The sequence below is a fragment of the Staurois parvus genome, unplaced genomic scaffold, assembly GCF_062004578.1.
Source record: "Staurois parvus isolate SC_StPar_1 unplaced genomic scaffold, SC_StPar_1.0 ptg000453l, whole genome shotgun sequence".
NCBI classification, from domain to species: domain Eukaryota; kingdom Metazoa; phylum Chordata; class Amphibia; order Anura; family Ranidae; genus Staurois; species Staurois parvus.
Window position 1 is genome coordinate 3,132,598 of NW_028318249.1, and position 19,941 is coordinate 3,152,538.

General features: G+C 43.8%; 1 protein-coding gene across 6 annotated transcripts in view; it reads right to left on the reverse strand.

The window, feature by feature from the left end:
* Window positions 1-19,941, reverse strand: part of MSRA (methionine sulfoxide reductase A) — a 515,786-nt gene that overhangs the window by 171,566 nt on the left and 324,279 nt on the right. For all 6 annotated transcript variants that reach the window (XM_089688761.1, XM_089688756.1, XM_089688760.1 and 3 more), the window contains one exon: window positions 8,008-8,112. In XM_089688761.1, the coding sequence (XP_089544887.1) occupies window positions 8,008-8,112 (105 nt within the window). The remainder of the gene's footprint in view (window positions 1-8,007; window positions 8,113-19,941) is intronic.

Below are 19,941 nucleotides of genomic sequence, written 5' to 3' on the forward strand. Positions count from 1 at the left end.
GGTTTGCACACATCTCAGGAGGGATTTTTGTCCACTCTTCTTTACAAATCTTCTCTAAATCCTTAAGGTTTCTTTGCTGTTGCTTGGTAAATCAAAGTTTCAGCTTCCTCCATAAAATTTTCTATAGGATTAAGGTCTGGAGACTGGCTAGGCAACTCCATGACCGTAATGTGCTTCTTCTTGAGCCACTCCTATGTTGCTTTGGCAGTATGTTTTGGGTCATTGTCATACTGGAAGACCCATCCATGACCCATCTTCAGTGTTCTGGCTGAGGGAAAAAGGTTCTCATCCAAGATTATACAATGCATGGCCGTGTCCATTGGCCCCCTCAATGCGGCAAAGTCCGCCTGTATCTTTAGCAGAGAAACCGCCTCAAAGCACGTTTCCACCTCCGTGCCTGACTGTAGGGATGTTGTTCTTAGGGTCATAGTCAGAGTTCTTCTTCCTCCAAACATGTTGAGTTAATCCGAACAAGCTCAATTTTGGTCTCATCTGACCACAGCACCTTCTCCCAATCCTTCTCTGAATCATTTAGATGTTCTTTGTCAAACTTCAGTTGGGCCTGTGCATGTGCCTTCTTGAGGAGGGAGACCTTGCAGGTGCTACAGGGTTTCAATCCATAGGGGCGTATCGTGTTACCAGTGGTTTGCTTAGTGACTGTGGTTCCAACTGCCTTGACAGCATTCACAAACTCCTCCAGGGTAGTTCTGGGCTGATCTCTCACTTTTCTCATGATTATACTTACCCTATGAGACAAACTTTTGCAAGGAGCTCCAGACCGAGGGCAATTGATGGTTATTTTGTATTTCTTCTATTTGCGAACAATCACTCCAACAGTTGTCTCCTTCTCACCAAGCTTCTTGTTGATGGTCTTGTAGCCCATTCCAGCTTTGTGCAGGTCTACAATCTTGTCCCTGACATCCTTTGACAGCTCTTTGTTCTTGCCCATGATGGTGAGGTTTGAATGGAAGAATGAAATTCTGTGGACAGGTGTCTTTTATACACACAACGAGTTGCCATTAGGAGCATTTTCTTAAATTGACAGGACTAATCTGTGTACCACCTGAGCACACAGCCAGTCTGTGGGAGGCAGAATTATTGTTGGTTGGTAGGGGATCAAATACTTATTTTACTCATTGAAATTCAACTCAATTTATAACATTTGTATCATGTGTTTTTTATGGATTTTTGGTTGATATTCTGTCTCTATCATTTAAAATACACCTATGATAAAAATTATAGACCCTTCATTTCTTTGAAAGTGGGCAAACTTACAAAATCTGCAGGGGATCAAATAATTATTTTCCCCACTGTATTTTCTGAAAGAAGAGACCTTATAGAATAAATTGGTGATAGTTTAATTTTTTGTGTCACATTATATCTGCGCTACTGTTTATCAAACCTATACTTTAGTAAACAACATACACTCAAATTAAAGCATAGTGCCACCCAAAGTGGAAGCTCCACTTATCTGCCTCCTCCCTCCTCCGGTGCCACATTTGGCACCTTTTGGGGAGGAAGGGGGAGTGGGTACCTGATTTTGACAGGTACCTGCTCTCACTTCCAGCTCAGTTCACTGTGGCGAACTGAGTCGGAGGTTCGCCCCAACAACCCTCTGGTACATTTCACAGGTCACAGAGGACTGCAGCCCATTCAAAAAGTGCAGCACGATTCATGCATGCGCAGTAGGAAACTGGCCATGAAGCCACAAGGCTTCACTGCCAGTTTCCCTTAGTCAAGATGGCGGCACCACCACCCGTTGAAGAATCAGCTCAGGGTGAGGTCATCACTGGATCCCTGGACAGGTAAATGCCCTAATATTAAAGGTTAGCAGCTACAGTATTTGATTTAATTTTAAATTTTTTGGGGGGGGGCAGGAATTCCTCTTTAATTCTATTGCATAAAAACACAATAAACTACCCAATTTTGGATAAAATATAAAAGATGAGATTTTTTTTTTAGTAAATCAATGCCAAACATACCAACCCACGAAATTGTGTGGGCCAAAACAAAGAAAAAAGGTACCCAAGTACCCAAAAAGGTCGATGCTTCAAAAGTCTTCACAAGTTATCAGTTTAGCAATGAATGATGGCCCTAGAGTTATGTCCTCACACCAACATGCTTGGTAATACCTAGATGTGTGTGGTGCAACCGTCATTTTCCTGTGTGGGGGGGGGGGGGCACTCAATTTTTTTTTTCATTTTTTAAATTTTTCTTTTTTTTTTCCTCTCACCTGCTATCACCAGGGAGCAGCCATGATCCTCTGTTGGTGGTTCTCAACCCCCAGGCCATAGCCTCCCAGGCCTTTAGTCAGTTACACATCCCCTCACCTACCACAGTTCCTCCCAGCTCCTATATTGCTTGCAATCTCCCATACCTACCCACTGTGCCCCTCAACCCTCCACAGTGCCTCAGGCCCTTTGAGATCTCTCAGTCCCCACAGTGCCCTCCAACCTCCCACAATGTCTCACAGTGCCTCTTAGCCCCCAGCCAATCCACAGTGCCCCTGCAAAGCCCCCAACCTCTTGAAGAAACCCCAGCTCCCTCCAGAAACCTCATCCCCTACAGGGTCACCAAGTCTGCTGCTGAATATTCTAACCCACTCCACAATCCTAATCCCTCCCACAGTGACAACAGTCCCATCAAGAGTCCTCCAGTATTTCCATACATATTTTGCATTCCCATACTTTCATTGTGTTAGTGTATGTATATATATATATATATATATATATATATATATATATATACATATACCGCATTCCAAATTATTATGCAAATTCTATTTAAATGTCACAAAGATTAAATATTTTGTTTTTCAGTTTAACTGTTGCAGGGCATTGTGTGTCAGGGCTCTTTTGATCACTGAAAACAATCTCGGACACCTGTGATAATTAGATTGGCCGGTGAGCCCAATTTAAGGAAAAACTACTAAAGGAGGGTGTTCCACATTATTAAGCAGAGCACCATTTTCAAGCAATATGGGGAAGAAAAAGGATCTCTCTGCTGCTGAAAAGAGTGAAATAGTTCAATGCCTTGGACGAGGTATGAAAACATTAGATATTTCACGAAAACGTAAGCGTGATCATCGCACTTTTAAGAGATTTGTGGCTGATTCAGAGCACAGACGGGTTCGTGCAGATAAAGGCACATTGAGGAAGATTTCTGCCAGATCCATGCATTGGATCAAGAGAGCAGCTGCTAAAATACCATTACATAGCAGCAAACAGATATTTGAAGCTGCTGGTGTCTCTGGAGTCCCACGGACATCAAGGTGTAGAGTCCTCCAGAGTCTTGCAACTGTGCATAAACCTTCTATTCGGCCATCAATAACCAATGCTCACAAGCAGAAATGGCTGCACTGGGCAGAAAAATACATGAAGACTAATTTTCAAACAGTCCTGTTCACTGATGAGTGCCATGCAACCCTGGATGGTCCAGATGGATGGAGTAGTGGATGGTTGGTGGATGGCCACCCTGTTCCAACAAGGCTGCGACATCAGCAAGGTGGTGGTGGAGTCATGTTTTGGGCTGGAATCATGGGAACAGAGCTGGTCAGCCCCTTTAGGGTCCCCGAAGGTATAAAGATGACCTCTGCAAAGTGGAGTTTATGACTGACCACTTTCTTCCCTGGTACAGAAGGAAGAACTATGCTTTCTGTAATAAAATCATCTTCATGCATGACAATGCACCATCTCATGCTGCAAAGAATACCTCTGCATCAATGGCTGCTATGGGGATAAAAGGAGAGAAAGTCATGGTGTGGCCTCCATCCTCCCCTGACCTCAATCCTATTGAGAACCTTTGGAGCATCCTCAAGCAAAAGATCTATGAGGGTGGGAGGCAGTTTACATCCAAACAGCAGCTCTGGGAGGCTATTCTGACATCTTGCAAACAAATTCAAGCAGAAACTGTCCAAAAACTCACAAGTTCAATGGATGCAAGACTTGTGAAGCTGCTATCAAATAAGGGGTCCTATGTTACAATGTAACGTGACCTGTTAAAATGTTTAAAAAGTTAAAATGTTGTTAAAAGTTTGATTGAAATAGGTTTTGATTTCAGTAAATATGCTGCAAACACAACAAATGACAATTTTCAGTTCTTTACAACCTATAAAGTGTTTTGAAACTTACTGTGCGGAATAATTTGGAACAGTGCATTGTAAGTGTTTTATGTTTAACAAAAATCCTGTTATCATTAGGAGGTTTGTTCAATAAAATGTGAATTGTACTCTTAATAGTTGATAACATGAGAATTATGCTGACTGTTATTTACATCAATTATTTAGGTAAATGAGAAAAATATCATTTGCATAATAATTTGGAACACGTATATATATATATATATATATATATATATATATACATATATCTTTTTTTTAACTGTTGGAGCATGAAAGGTTTTGTACAAATTTTAGTAGGCCCTGGTCAAAATAAGCTTGAGACCACTGCTCTATGGGATTGCATAGTGCAGGTGTCAGGAATGGTCTCAGCACTGGTGGTGGGACTCACCTGCCGTGTGGGCTGCAGTACCAGGGCTGACCAGTGGGTGCTCTCAGCAGCCAGAAGCTCACTCCTGCAGTCAGCCAACACCTGGGGCTGATTGCAGGAGGTGTATTTAAGGAATGACCAGGCCTGTGATCAGTGCCTTGGTGTAAGTTTCCCATGAGCCCCTGTACCTGGTATCCTGTGTTCCTGCCTAGTTGCTGACCCTGCTTTGATCCTGACCTCTGCTGACCGTCTCCTGTTGAACCCCTGGCTTGCCTGACTATCCTTCTGCCTGATCCTCTGTATCGCGCTGCCCGTGAGTTACTGAACCCGGCTTGTGACCCTGACTATTCTCTGCCTGCTCCTCCGGTACCTCACTGCCCACACATTGCTGACCTGGCCTGCTTGACTACGCCTGACGCTACCCAGACGATCCATCCATCCCGCACGGATCCAGTCACTACTGTGCAAACCTGCCAGCCCCTTCACATCAGGCTTTCCCCCGGTAGATACCCTCGGCGGACCCCTCTACCACAGTTGGGTGCACTTAGGGGCCGCGACCTGGTCTCAGTCCTGCGCCAAGTCCATCCCCACCATCAGGGGCTCCGGTGAAAAGGAAAACTGGGGCTTAGACTCCGCGCCCTGGGGAATCCTGTTCTGTGGGTCACTAGAGATCCCGCCTGACAGTACCTTACGGCCCGCCTGACCATTCCAGCTCTCCAGCCCTGACTACGCCTGTGTTCCTGAAGCCTGCTACTTCCCTGTGTCAGTCCACACATTTCTGGTCATACCTGGATCCCTAATAGCAGGTGACAAGTTCTCTTTAAGGAAACATCAGGGGTCTATTAGATACCTAATGTCATGTGTTGCATTCTGTTGAATTGAGCACTGTGCAGCACAATACCCCTTGTTTTGTGTGCTGTGCCATGAGGCATAAAATGCAAGCAGCACCTATGTTTCATGTGTTGCGGTGCATTGCATCCCAATCATCTTGACACTCAACACACGAATATGCATGAGCTGCAGTGCATGGCGTTTTAGTATGAATGTACCCTTAGCAAAGTAACCTAGATGTCTTTTTTCAACCAAAGCAGCTATGCAGGAACTCCCAGCGCAAGCATCATTTAAATATAAACCAGATTTCAGGTCATTGCGTCAGCAGAATAGAAAACGTGGGTTTAAGCCTTTTGAAGGACCACAGAAGAGAACCCAGTGGTGTTTAGAGATAATTTGCTGCGAGTCATTTTTAGATCAGTGTTCGAGAGGTTGAGTGTGATCCACGGTTTCGGAAGGAAACAGGGTGACATTACAACCTGTAATACTGGGTTGGGGGGGGGGGGGGACTGTTCTTCCCCTTTCATAGCTGTGCAGCTGTTCTTTCACTGGAAAGAAAGACACATCTGCTCATTAGCAATACAATGTCACTCCCAGCCTCTAATTATATGCAGATGACGGCTTCTTTATGTGTCCCACTAAAAATGGTACAGTCCTTGTAAAAAAAGAAAAAAGCCTTCTCTGCTAAGAAATATTCCAGACTTTGGGGGCACTGGGATGCAGGAATAAATTCCTAGAATATCTTCAGCTCAGCAGGTAAAAGTCTTGTAAATTCATTTGCGGGGGACTATAGGCTTTTAAAGACAAATTTACCATTCTTTAAAAAAAATATCAGATGAAATCAGTGTTTGTTTAGTGCAGCCTTTCTCACCCCTTTGACCACAAAGGAACACTTGATTTTCAGGTCTCGAGAAACCCCTGCTGACAAAATTAATTTAGGGTCAGTGGGAAAATTGCCCCTTACACTGGTGGCCAGAGGGAATACTGCCCACCCCTCATAGTAGTGGTCAGAATGTCACCCTTACAGACAGGTAAAACTATCACTATACAACTGGTTCTGCCATGTGGGGTTGGCCCCCGAACTACTATGAAGGCACTTTTAATCAGGAGATCAATCAACCACAGATCCAGGAACCCCTAGAATCCTCTGGAGAAACATCTGGAGCTCCATGGAATCCTGGTTGGCTTATATAATGTCTAATGGTATGGCACAGATACATCTTCCCGCACGAAAAAAGTTTACACATTTTGAACTATGGTGCTGAAGGAGGATCTTGCAAATTAGCTGGATAGACAAGGTCATCAATGAACAGTCAAGGAAGCAAATCCACATCTGTTGGAAGGAATATTGAATAGAAAGTGCCAATTTTTTTTAGACATATCACAAGAAACTCGGCTGGAGAGGAGCTATTCAAGATTGTGGAGGAGAACAAGGTAAAGAATGGGAAAGGGAGAAAAACATGGTGGATGGATGACATCCATGAAAAATTACAGGCAGTAGTGATGTAAAGCAGAACCTAGCAAAAGACAAAGTCAGATGGAAAGCGATCCAAAAGATGAACGAACAAAACCAGTGCTCCAGTCTTCATACAACCAAGGCGATGCCAAAATGCCAACCGAAGAGGTGCTGCCCTTTTCAGATCGGGGAATCTGACCACTAGTGGAAAAGAACAAACAAGAGAGCACTCTCATTGTGCATTACCATGATATAACATGTATTTATTAAATGAAAAGAGGATATATACTCACAAACCAACGTGATAAAAAGGCAGTAAAAGTGGTCCACAAGGACAGTCACAATACATCTGTCTAATGGTGCAGATAGGCTAACACGTTTCGGGAGCTAAACCCCCTTCCTCAGAGCGATGGTGGAAGCAAGGTTCCAGGTCTGAAATTTTACAGAGACCACACGTCGTCATGGTAGTGTTCATGGTGAATCAATTTTTTTCCCCTATAATTGGGCTCCAACAGCAGTTTTACACCCCAGTTACATCAAGCCCGACTTTGAAATCGTACGACTTACAGTGAAGTTGCATGATTTCAAAGTCGGGTGACATACCGATTTCAGGTGCGATTTGCAAGACATCTGACACAGATGTCTATGCAAATCACATGAAAAGTAGTGCATGTACTACTTTAGAAATCGATGTGGCTCCAACCAAGTCAGAACCGCACTGATATAACCGCTGTAATTGCGGACAATAGGATCTGATATGGCAAATGACTTGCAAGTCACATGGCATGCAAATCACATGCCAAGTCACACCCAGTGCGACTAGTGTGTTAGAGTTAAATTCCCTGCCAAGGGTGAAGGTGAGCACTAATGCCCTCTGTGTGGGAGAAGTGGTCTGTCTCCAGCCGACTGACCCTCCCCCTGTGCAGAACTACTGTTGTCGCATTTTGGAAGATTCCAGAACTCCATAGATGAGGACAAGGCCAGATGGAAATGGAATTTAACAGAAATGCAAGGCAAGCTAAGAGATGCGCGTTTCCCATTTTTTGCAATCCCATCCTCCCCCCCGTTAGATGAGGATATTGTTTTCCAGGATTGTCTATATCGTCCTCCTGTTATTTCATCATCAAATGCATTCAAATGTGTTACTTCAAGGATGGATTTTCACAAGATAAATCTAAATCTAATGATCTTTGTTGCAATCAGCAGGAATATGATGGGCTCTCGTTATTCTACCTTGAGTTGGGTCATGGTTCTCCCAGAAGACCTTTAGTAGTTTCTCATAGCTGATGTCTTCTGGCTTGTAGACAACTCGGACCACCTCTGCATGACCCGTCCTGCCTGGAATGAGACATTAAGGTGATATTACAATATTGTTCTCTCCATAGAACCTAGCACATTTCTCTGCAGTATCATCAAGCAGAAATGGTAAATCCTCAATTCGAACAAAGAGAATATACAAAGTTTTTTTTGTTAGTGGTAGGACAATGACATGGTCAAATCTGCTCCAATACATCAGTAGGTGATAAATTCCTACTGATCCCCTAAGACAGTATTTCACAATTTTAGTTCTCTAGTGTTAAAAAAAAAAAAAAAAAGTTCCAGTTGTGCCTCCAGGACAAAAAAGTAAAACAAAAAAGTATAAAAATCTCTCCAACGTGACAAAGGTTATAATTCTTCCCCACCCAAGAAACGTTTTAGCTATACATACATTATAACACCTTTGCTGCCAGAGCAATTTTTGCTTTTTTTTTGCACATTAAAATGCACATTTTAGGCCTGAAGTTTAGTCAAAACCCCCAAACATTCTATATTTTCTGAAAACAGAGACCTGGAGAAAAAAAAAGTGTGGTAGAGCCAATTTTTTATCAAGTGCAATTTTCAGTAAAAAATTCACTAACGTTAAGTTTACTGCACACAAACACAAAGTACTAACTGATTTTTTTGTAACATTTAAAAGATTAAGTTGCAACGAGTAAATGGATACCAAAAATGTCAAGCCTTAAAATTGTGAGAGCCTGTGAAAATGACAAACTTCAGTACATCAATTTAGAGTCAAATATGAATAATGGCGCTAGAATTATTGCTCTCACCTTGGCATGTGTAGAGGTATGTAACATGTGTAGTGCAATCAACAGTTTTAGATGTAGGTGTCCCCTCTAATACTTTGTGTGTGCACATGGGGACACAGTGGTCTCAAAAACATTTTTTTTGGAGGGGCTGAAGTACTTGGGTCTAGCTTTCATGTTTTACACTTTTATTTTTCACTTAATGTTTTTCCTATCACATAGGAGACCAATAGCGCTCTAGAAGATACAGTAACAGGTTCTCTTTAGTAAAACAAAATGGGGTTTAGTTACTAAAGCTGGGTCACTCAAAATCTCACGTACTTCTGCATAGAAACCAATCAGCTGCCAGGTTTTATTGATAAAGCTTAACTAAACAAGCTGAAGTTAGAAACTGATTGGCCACCATTCACAGCTGCACCAGATTCTGAGTGAACCAGCTATTAGACCCCTGATGTCTCCTCTGTACTCCATTGAAGTTTCTGAAGTGCAGATCATGCCCCATTAGCTTCTTCCCTGGACACAGTGGTCAGGAAAAACAACAGAAACTGAAAGTGACAAAATCTCTGCCACTTCTGGGTTCTTACTACTTAGGTGCGTTCAGTAAACAGATATTCGCTGGTCTCCCTCCCCTATACGCAACATCATTAACCATGTGGGTTCTGAGCGAAGGCCAAGAAACATGGGGGGTCAAATGTGCAGGAGTCCATGGAAGCAATCAGGAGCCACATGGCTTCCACTTGTTGGCTTGTTAGATTTACACACACTCCTGCTGCAACAGCTGAGAGTGTGCGTAAAACCGTCTTCTGCCACCAATGTACTACATGCTTCCAGTGGCAGAAAAAGGACTAAAATGACAATTTTAAGTGCTTATATGCTAATATTAGGTTCTTATGTAATAACAAGATCGCATGCTAGAATAACTATACTGCTGGAAGAAATCGTTGTTCCAGTCCTTGGAATGTCTTGTTAGGCAAGTTGTGGAGACAGTTAGGCTTCATGTACATGAGCCTAGCCTGACCGCCAGCCGCGGGAAAACGCAAAATGCGGCAAAACTCAGCAACCGTGGTACCGCGTTTTTCCGTGGTCGGCGGTCAAAACATTCCTATCCTAAACGCGATACTTCCAAGTTCAGGAGATAGAGGTTTATGCTTTTCTAAAACGCGGCAGCTCCTAAACTCTGCTAAAAGCCTATGTGTACATGGACTCATAGGCTTTTATGGAGTTGAGTTTAGGAGCTTTGGCAAAAAAATGCCAAAAGCTCCTAAACTCGAGTTTAGGAGCTACTCGAGTACATGAAGCTTTACTGTCTGCCTCTTTGTCAGGGATCCGGGTGTGACCAGAGATGTGTGGACTGACACAGGGAAGTAGCAGGCTTCAGGAACACAGGCGTAGTCAGGGTTGGAGAGGTAGAATGGTCAGGCGGGCCGTAAGGTACTGTCAGGCACAGCCCGGCGGGATCTCTAGTGACCCACAGACCAGGATTCCCCAGGGCGCGGAGTCTAAGCCCCAGTCTGCCTTTTCACCAGAGCCCCTGATGGTGGGGATGGACTTGGCACAGGACTGAGACCAGGTAGCGGCCCCTAAGTGCACCCAACTGTGGTAGAGGGGTCCGCCGAGGGCATGTACCGGGGGAAAGCCTGATGTGAAGGGGCTGGCAGGTTTGGACATTAGTGACTGGATCCGTGCGGGATGGATGGATCGTCTGGGTAGCGTCAGGCGTAGTCAGGCAGGCCAGGTCAGCAATGTGCGGGCAGTGAGGTACTGGAGGAGCAGGCAGAGAATAGTCAGGGTCACAAGCCGGGTTCAGTAACTCACGGGCAGCGTGGTACAGAGGATCAGGCAGAAGGATGGTCAGGCAAGCCAGGGGTTCAACAGGAGATGGTTAGCAGAGGTCAGGATCAAAGCAGGGTCAGAAACTAGGCATATAGGCAGGAACACAGGATACCAGGTACAGGGGCTCATGGGAAACATACACCAAGGCACTGATCACAGGCCTGGTCATTCCTTAAATACACCTCCTGCAATCAGCCCCAGGTGTTGGCTGACTGCAGGAGTGAGCTTCTGGCTGCTGAGAGCACCCGCTGGTCAGCCCTGGTACTGCAGCCCACACGGCAGGTGAGTCCCACCACCAGTGCTGAGTCCATTCCTGACACTCTTCTATGGTGAGGCATTTCAGAGTCTGGGTCGTGGTCACAAAAGTAAGGTGTTCCACAATAACGGAAATGAATGTCTTTAGTAATTGTTACTGTTTTGCTTGCACTAATTCTCAAATGAATGGGTTCCCTGAATGGGTTAACATATAAAATGTGTATTTTATGGAGGCCCTACATGGCAAATGTCCATGGAAACTTACTGGAGCGTAAAAGTGTTTGAAGAAGACGCTGGATCCATGGTGCACTTACCATGAATGAGGATAAATCTCTCTACTTTCTAATCTTTACTTCAACTTTGCAATTCTTCTCTTCTAAATAAACTTCCAAAACCTTTCACTGTTAACAGATCTTGTTGATTTCCTTATGTTAGATCATGCTCAAACATTCATTATCATCAAGAGTTGTATTATAAAGACATTCATATGAAGCCAAAAATATGGTAAATATAATTAGAACTTCCAAATTTGCAGTTACAGACAATTCAAATGCTTTCCAGTTATTGAATCAAACAATAATTAAGTCAATATAAAAAATATTGATCCCATATTGGACATAAGAAGTACTGTAATCAAGAAATCTGTATCAGACGGTGTGAAGTAGATGAGTCCAGTATTGAGCATATCAAGCATCACAATAGCATACTCCCAACTTTCTGAGATGGGAGCGAGGGACACCTATTAGCAAAAGTATGTACAGCTGTGGATAAAAGTTTTGAGAATGACACAAATATTAATTTTCACAAAGTCTGCTGCTTCAGTGTTTTAGATCTTTTTGTCAGATGTTACTATGGTAGACTAAAGTAGAATTACAAGCATTTCATAAGTGTCAAAGGCTTTTATTGACAATTACAGTAAGAGTACGTAAAGCATCAATATTTGCAGTTTTGACCCTTCTCTTTCAAGACCTCTGCAATTCATCCTGGCATGCTGTCAATCAACTTCTGGGCCACATCTTGACTGATGGCAGCCCATTCTTGCATAATCAATGCTTAGAGTTTGTCAGAATTTGTGGGGGGTTTTGTTCTCCTGCCTCTTGAAGATTGATCACAAGTTCTCAATGGGATTAAGGTCCTGGCCATGGAGTCAAAATTACGATGTTTTGTTCCCCAAGCCACTTAGTTACCACTTTTGCCTTATGGTAAGGTGCTCCATCATGCTGGAAAAGGCATTGTTCCCCACCTTGGATGGTTGGGAGAAGTTGCTCTGGGAGGATGTTTTTGAACCATTCTTTATTCATAGCTGTGTTTTTAGCCAAAATTGTGAGTGAGCCCACTCCCTTGGCTGAGAAGCAACCCCACACATGAATGGTCTCAGGATGCTTTACTGTTGGCATGACACAGGACTGATGGTAGAGCTCAACTTTTCTTCTCCGGACAAGGTTTTTTCTGGATGCCCCAAACAATTGGAAAGGGGATTCATTAGAGAAAATGACTTTACCCCAGACCTCAGCAGTCCAATCCCTGTACCCTATGCAGAATATCAGTCTGTCCCTGATGTGTTTCCTGGAGAGAAGTGACTTCTTTTCTGCCCTTCTGGACACCAGGTCATCCTTAAAAGTCACTGTTGCGCCATATTTTCTCCACTTGATAATACTGATGCCTGTCTTCACTGTGTTCCATGGTATATCTAATGCCTTGGAAATTCTTTTGTACCCTTCTCCTACCTTTTAACAATGAGATCCCTCTGATGCTTTGGAAGCTCTCTACGGACCATGGCTTTTGCTGTAGGATGCAACTAAGAAAACGTCAGGAAAGACCTACTAGAACAGCTGAACTTTATTTGGAGTTAATCAGAGGCACTTTAAATGATAGCAGGTGTGTAATGACTCCTATTTAACATGATTTTGAAAGTGATTGCTTAATTCTGAGCACAGCTACATCCCCAGTTATAAGAGGGTGTGCACACTTATGCAGGCCATAGATGGGTCGAAAATCGGCCGATTTTTCGGCCGAAAATAAAATCGGCCGATTTTCGGATCATTAGTGGGCTATTTGTTTGGCCGTTTTTAATTGGGAAAGTTGGGAAAAAATCGGCCGATTTTGCCGATCGGCCGATTTTCGCGGCAATAATGGGCTAATCGGCCGATTTTTTACCGATAAAAAATCTGCGCATGAGCAGTGACCTGCAAGAGGAAGACAAAAAGAAGAAAAAGAAGAAGAGGATGATGAAGAAGAAGAAGAGGATGATGATGAAGAAGAAGAAGAGGATGATGATGATGAAGAAGTAGAGGATGATGATGAAGAAGTAGAAGAAGAGGATGATGATGAAGAAGAAGAAGTAGAAGAAGAAGAGGATGATGATGATGAAGAAGTAGAAGAAGAAGAAGAGGATGATGATGATGACGAAGAAGAAGAAGAGGGTGATGATGATGAAGAAGAAGAGGGTGATGATGATGAGGATGATGAAGAAGAAGAGGAGGATGATGATGATGAAGAAGAAGTAGAAGAAGATGAAGAAGAGGATGATGATGAAGAAGAAGAAGAAGAGGATGATGATGACGAAGAAGAAGTAGAAGAAGAAGAGGATGATGATGATGATGAAGAAGTAGAAGAAGAAGAGGATGATGATGAAGTAGAAGAAGAGGATGATGATGAAGAAGAAGTAGTAGAAGAAGAAGAAGAGGATGATGATGATGAAGAAGTAGAAGAAGAAGAGGATGATGATGAAAAAAAAGAAGAGGATGATGATGAAGAAGGAGAAGAAGAAGGATGAAAAATAAGAGGAATTCCAGTCCGACAAAAAGTGTCTCTGCAGAGAGCTCCGCTATTTCTTTGACAGTTCCTTGACATTTACAGAGGTTGCAACATTGTATCTATTTGTTTCCGAATAAAAACATCTGTATCCTAAATGGATACAAATAGATACATTGTTGCAACCTCTGTAAATGTCAAGGAACTGTCAAAGAAATAGCAGAGCTCTCTGCAGGGACACTTTTTGCCGGCTGTAGACGGGATAAAAATCGGCCGATTTTTTTTACCATTGGTGGTAACGTCGGCCACTTGAACGTCCGATTTTTCGTTTTTTTAAAAGAAAAATCGGCCGATTTTCGACCCATCTATGGCCTGCATTATGCAACCACATTATTTTAGTTTTTATGTTTTTTATGTTTACTTCCCCCCAAAAAAGATTTCAGTTTGTTTTTCAATTGAGTTGCACATATTATAGGTCACATTAAAAGGTGGAAAAAGTTCTGAAATTATTTATCTTTGTCTTATCTTTTTACATCACAGAAACCTGACATTTTAACAGGGGTGTGTAAACGTTTTATATCCACTGTACACACATATACAGACAGATGTACACACATATATAGACACATGTAGACACACATACAGAAACATGTAGACACACAAGAACACGTGTATACACACACAAAAGGACACATGTACACAGGGCTATGAATAAGGGGGTACCACCAGCCCTCCTGTACAGGGCCCAGGCCAACAGAGGGGCTCAGGCAGATTGGTGAATCAGATCTGGGCAGGGAGGGTGATCAGCAGGGCGGGGGAGGGGGCAATTATTGGAACCGATCCCCTGTATGGCTCTCTCTGCAGCAGCTGAATGATGGCTTCTTTTCCTCTCCCTCCCTCTGGCTTCAGCTGCAGAGAAAAGTAATACAGGGGATTGGTTCCAGTAATTGACAACTCACCTGACAACTTTTCTCTACCAGGAAGCTACAACACTCCTGTGGACCTCTGGCGGCACCCCAGGGTGCTGCAGCACTCTGGTTGAGAGAAGCTGAGCTAAACCCACAAGTGCTCTTTTTATACCACTACTATTACCTTTTACTGGCTTTTGAAATTTACAAATACAGCAATTTAGAAATATTTATTTATTTATTTATTTATTTATCGAGTTTATATAGCGCCAAAGGGTTTGCTCAGCGCTGTACAATAGAGGGGGGACAATACATGAAACAGTACAGTAACATCAAACAGCACACAAGGGGTAAGAGGGCCCTACTCTTTCGAGCTTACAATCTAGGAGGGAGGGGGTAGAGGTACAGGAGGAAATGGCTGTGGGGGATGGAGTGGTAGGAGGAGGGAAGGGCAGCGGCTGTTAGGTGAGGGTGGGGTAGGCTTCCCTGAAGAGGTGGGTTTTCAGGGAGCGCCTGAAGGTGAGGAGGGAAGGTGACAGTCTGATGGATTGGGGTAGTGAGTTCCAGAGGATGGGGGAGGACCTGGAGAAGTCTTGCAGTCATGCGTGGGAGGAGGAGACCAGGGAGCAAGATAGAAGGAGGTCCTGTGAAGAGCGAAGGGTACGGGTAGGGTGGTACTTGGGAATCAGGTCGGTGAGGTAGTTAGGGGCAGTGTTGTGAATGGCTTTATAGGTCAGAGTGAGCAGTTTGAATTTAATGCGTTGGGCAATGGGGAGCCAGTGGAGGGAGAGACAGAGGGGGGTGGCAGAGGTGGAGTGGCTGGTGAGGTGGATGAGTCTGGCAGCTGAGTTCAGGATGGTCTGAAGCGGGGAGAGCCTGCACTGGGGTAGGCCGATGAGGAGGGAGTTGCAGTAGTCAAGGCGTGAGATAATCAGGGAGTGAACGAGTAGTTTAGTGGTGTCTGGGGTAAGGAAGGAGCGTATTTTGGCGATGTTGCGAAGGTGGAGCCTGCATGTGTTTGTGAGAGATTTGACATGAGGTTGGAAGGAAAGGTTTGAGTCCAGAATGACGCCAAGGACTTTGGCTTGCTGGGCGGGATTGATGGTGGTGTTGTTGGTAGTGATGGAAAGGATGGGTGGGGGGGCACGGGAAGGGGGAAAGACGAGAAGCTCGGTTTTGGAGAGGTTGAGTTTGAGGAAATGGAGCGACATCCAGTCAGAGATGTCGTTTAGGAGGTGAGTGATGCGGGCGGAGAATGTGGGGGTGAGGTGAGGGGTGGATAGGTAGATTTGAGTATCATCAGCATAGAGGTGGTAGTTGAAGCCGTGGGAGTGTATGAGTTTGCCAAGGGAGGAGGTGTAGATGGAGAAGAGAAGGGGTCCAAGGACAGAGCCCTGGGGGACCCCAACAGAGAGGGGGAGGGAAGAGGAGGTGGCGCCGTTGTAGGAAACGCTGAAGGAGCGTTGGGATAGATATGACGAGAACCAAGAGAGAGCGGTGTCTCTGATGCCAAGGGAGAGTAGTTTATTAAGGAGGAGAAATATGATGAAAGTTTAGCACTGGAAAACACTGTGAAAGATAAAAAGTGCATTTTCTATACAACTATATAGATCACACCAAAATAAGGGACAAATGAGGAGGAAAGAGACAGAGGGACTTTGCACTAAATCAAGGACAGTCCCTCGAAATCAGGGACAGTTGGGAGCTATGAAAATAGTATTATCTGTATCCAGAGATATCAAATTATATATGAAGGATATACCAGAAGGAAACTACTAGGAAACCTGGAGACTATAGATGAGTCAGCCTTACATCAATAGTATGTAAACTATTGGAAGAAATGATAAGGGACCATATCCAAGGATTTGCTGATGAAAAGAATATAATTAGTAGTGGATTTATGAAGGACCATTCCTGCCAGATCAACCTTTTAACATTCTAAGCAGAAATGAACTGTAATTTGGATAAAGAAAGGCATTTGATACAGTATTCCATAAATGCTTAATTTAGAAATTAGTACTGCTTGGCATTGATTATATGTTATGTACCCAGATAGAAAACTGGTTGCAGGAGCGCATTCAGAGAGCTGTGGGCAGCACAGTGGCTTAATGGTTAGCACTTCTGCCTGGCACTAGGGTCGCTGGTTCAAATTCCAACCTCAGCACCACCTACCTGGAGTTTGCATGTTCTCCCTGTGCTTGCGTGGGTTTCCTCCGGGTACTCCGGTTTCCTCCCACACTCCAAAGACATGCTGGTAGGTTAATTAACTCCTGTCTAAATTGTCCCTAGTATGTGTATATATGAATGTGAGTTAGGGACTTTAGATTGTACGCCCCTTGAGGGTTATATAAATTGACGGCGCTATTTAAGTACCTGTAATAAATAATAATAAGATGTTCATGTTCATTATGCAGCACTGTATGCATTAAAGCTGAATTCCAGGTATGGCTATTTTTGCACAGTTTGCTTGGGCCAACTTCGAGCGATGTAAATATGTATGAGTGTGTAGGCAGGTGCAGTTAAGTACTTCACCACTAAGTGGCTCTGTACCAGAACAGTGTATATTACAGCAGGTATTGTAATCAGGTGTTAGGCCCCTTTAAAGTAGAGCCCGCCCACAGTGATGCCAGGGGTGAGTCAGCTCCCACATATAAGCCAGGCGGGGAGGCACACGCACACACACTTGGGGCATGGGAGCTAAACACCCCACACCTAAGTGGATGTAGCCAGCACATGTGGGCACTGGACAGGGCAGGGGGCCGGGTGGAGTGGACCTGAAAGGTGCGAATTTACAATATGTATGTAAAGCCCTGCGCAAATTGACGATGCTACATACAGTAAGTACCTATAATAAATAAATAATAATAAATAGTAATAATGGTTTATTTTCCGAATGGTCTAGGGTTGTGAGTGGTGTGTCCAGGGCTATGTCCTAGGAATAATTCTGTTTAACTTGTTCACAAATGATATAGAGGTTGGAATAAATAGTTCAATCTCTGTGTTTGATGATGAAACAAAGCTAAGCAGAGCAATAACTTCACAACAGGATATAGAAACTTTACATGAAGACCTCCCAAAAATAGTGGGATGTGCAACTACATGTGAAATGAGGCTCCATGTAAAGAAATGTAAAGTAATGCACCTGGGGGCTAAAAATATGAATGCAAGTTACTCTCTAGGGGGAGAATCTCTGGGGGAATCAAGGATGGAAAAGGATCTGGGGGTCCTAGTAGATGACAGACGCAGCAATAGCATGCAATGCCAAGTTGCAGCAAGCAAAGCCAGCAGACTATTAGTAAGCAGTAAAAAGAATAGTTACCCAAGAGATAAAACCATTATTCTATTACTTTACAAAACTCTGGTTCAGCCATGTCTTGATTGTGCAACCGAGTTCTGGTCACCAGTCCTCAAGTGTGGATGTGCTGGAACTGAAGAGAGTTCGGAAAAGAGCAACAAAGCTAATAAGGGCGCTGGAGGACCTCAGTTATGGAGGACCTCAGTTATAGGGGCTGGAGGACCTCAGTTATGGAGGATGGAGGACATCAGTTATAGGGGCTGGAGGACCTCAGTTATGGAGGATGGAGGACCTCAGTTATGGAGGATGGAGGACATCAGTTATAGGGGCTGGAGGACCTTAGTTATGGAGGATGGAGGACCTCAGTTATGGAGGATGGAGGACCTCAGTTATAGGGGTTGGAAGACCTCAGTTATGGAGGATGGAGGACCTCAGTTAAGGGGAGCGATTACAATCATTAAACTTCTTCTCCCTGGAGAGGAGATGCTTGAGAAGAGATATGATCACAATATACAAATACCTAAATGGCACCTCTGGCATTGGGAGGAAACTATTTAATCTTAGGTTTCAAAAGAAAACATGTGGCCACACAATAAAGGTGGACTGGAGGCAGTTCAATCTTCAACTACGTAAGGGGATTCTTTACTGTTAGAGCGGTACGAATGTGGAACTCCCTTCCACAGTTGGTGGTGTCAGCAAGGAGTGTAGATAACTTCCAAAAACGTTTAGATATGTCCCTTAGTAAACACAATTTACAGGGATAGGGAAAATAGTCATATTAAAGGGTCCAGCTGAGATAAACCAGCTGAAAAGGTCTCTTATCTCTCAGGGACTCGATTTGTGAGATCCTTGCGCTGAATTCCTGGGTCTGTAAATCTACTTTACTAACCATCCCTGTGCTGAAATCTAGTGTCTAAAGACCTACTGTGCTAATATTCATGTGAATTATATTAGAGAGATCCCACTGTTGGAGTATACATGATTTAGAAATAGAGGCAGGCTCACTCAACCCAGCAGGCTCCACTGACAACTAAAATATCACTTTTAGGAGGGCTGGTCCTAAAAAACTGACATCCAACTTTCCCTTCAATCTTGCACAGTTGTACCGGTCCCTCTACTGGACTGAAATTAATTACTCTGATGTCACTGCACACTGTGAGTTTCTCACAATGTGCATTAGAAGCTGCAGTAAGATAGACACTGCCTCATTTCCAGGCTGGAGGACACCCAGCATCATCTAGCTCTTTCCTTCCAGGCTGACTGTCTCTGGCCCAGCTCTTCCACTCATTGGAATTCAGGTCTTTCAATCATGGAGGCTCAGGATCACATGTCGTCATTACTTGTGCAAATACAGCCTGCCTAGGATGACCCACTCCTTCAGACTAATGCAGGCCATAGAAGGGTCGAAAAGCGGCTGTTTAAAAAAAAAAAAAAAAAAAATTGGTAGTTCGATTGGCTGACGTTACCAACGGTAAAAAAAAAAACGTCCGATTTTCATCCTGTCTATGGCTAGCATTTAACCCCAGGAGAAAGGGGGAAGAAGGGGAAGAGGAAGAAGGGAAAGAGGAAGAAGAGGAAGAGGAGGAAGAGGAGGAAGAAGAGGAAGAGGAGGAAGAAGAGGAAGAGGAGGAAGAAGAGGAAGAGGAGGAAGAGGAGGAAGAGGAAGAAGAAGAAGAGGAGGAGGAAGATGAAGAAGAGGAGGAGGAAGAAGAGGAAGAGGAGGAAGAGGAGGAAGAGGAAAAGAAAGAGGAGGAAGAAGAGGAGGAAGAAGAAGAGGAAGAAGAGGAGGAAGAGGAAGAAGAGGAGGAAGAGGAAGAGGAAGAAGAAGAAGAAGAGGAAGAAGAAGAAGAAGAGGAAGAAGAAGAAGAGGAAGAAGAAGAGGAAGAAGAAGAAGAAGAAGAAGAAGAGGAAGAACTGATACAAATGGATACATTGTTGCAGCCGCAAGACTTCTCATATAAAATATAAGAGCGGACTGGAAATCTTCTTCTTTTTCTTCTTTTTTCTTCTTCTTGCAGGGCACGGCTCATGCGCAGATTTTTTATTGGTAAAACGA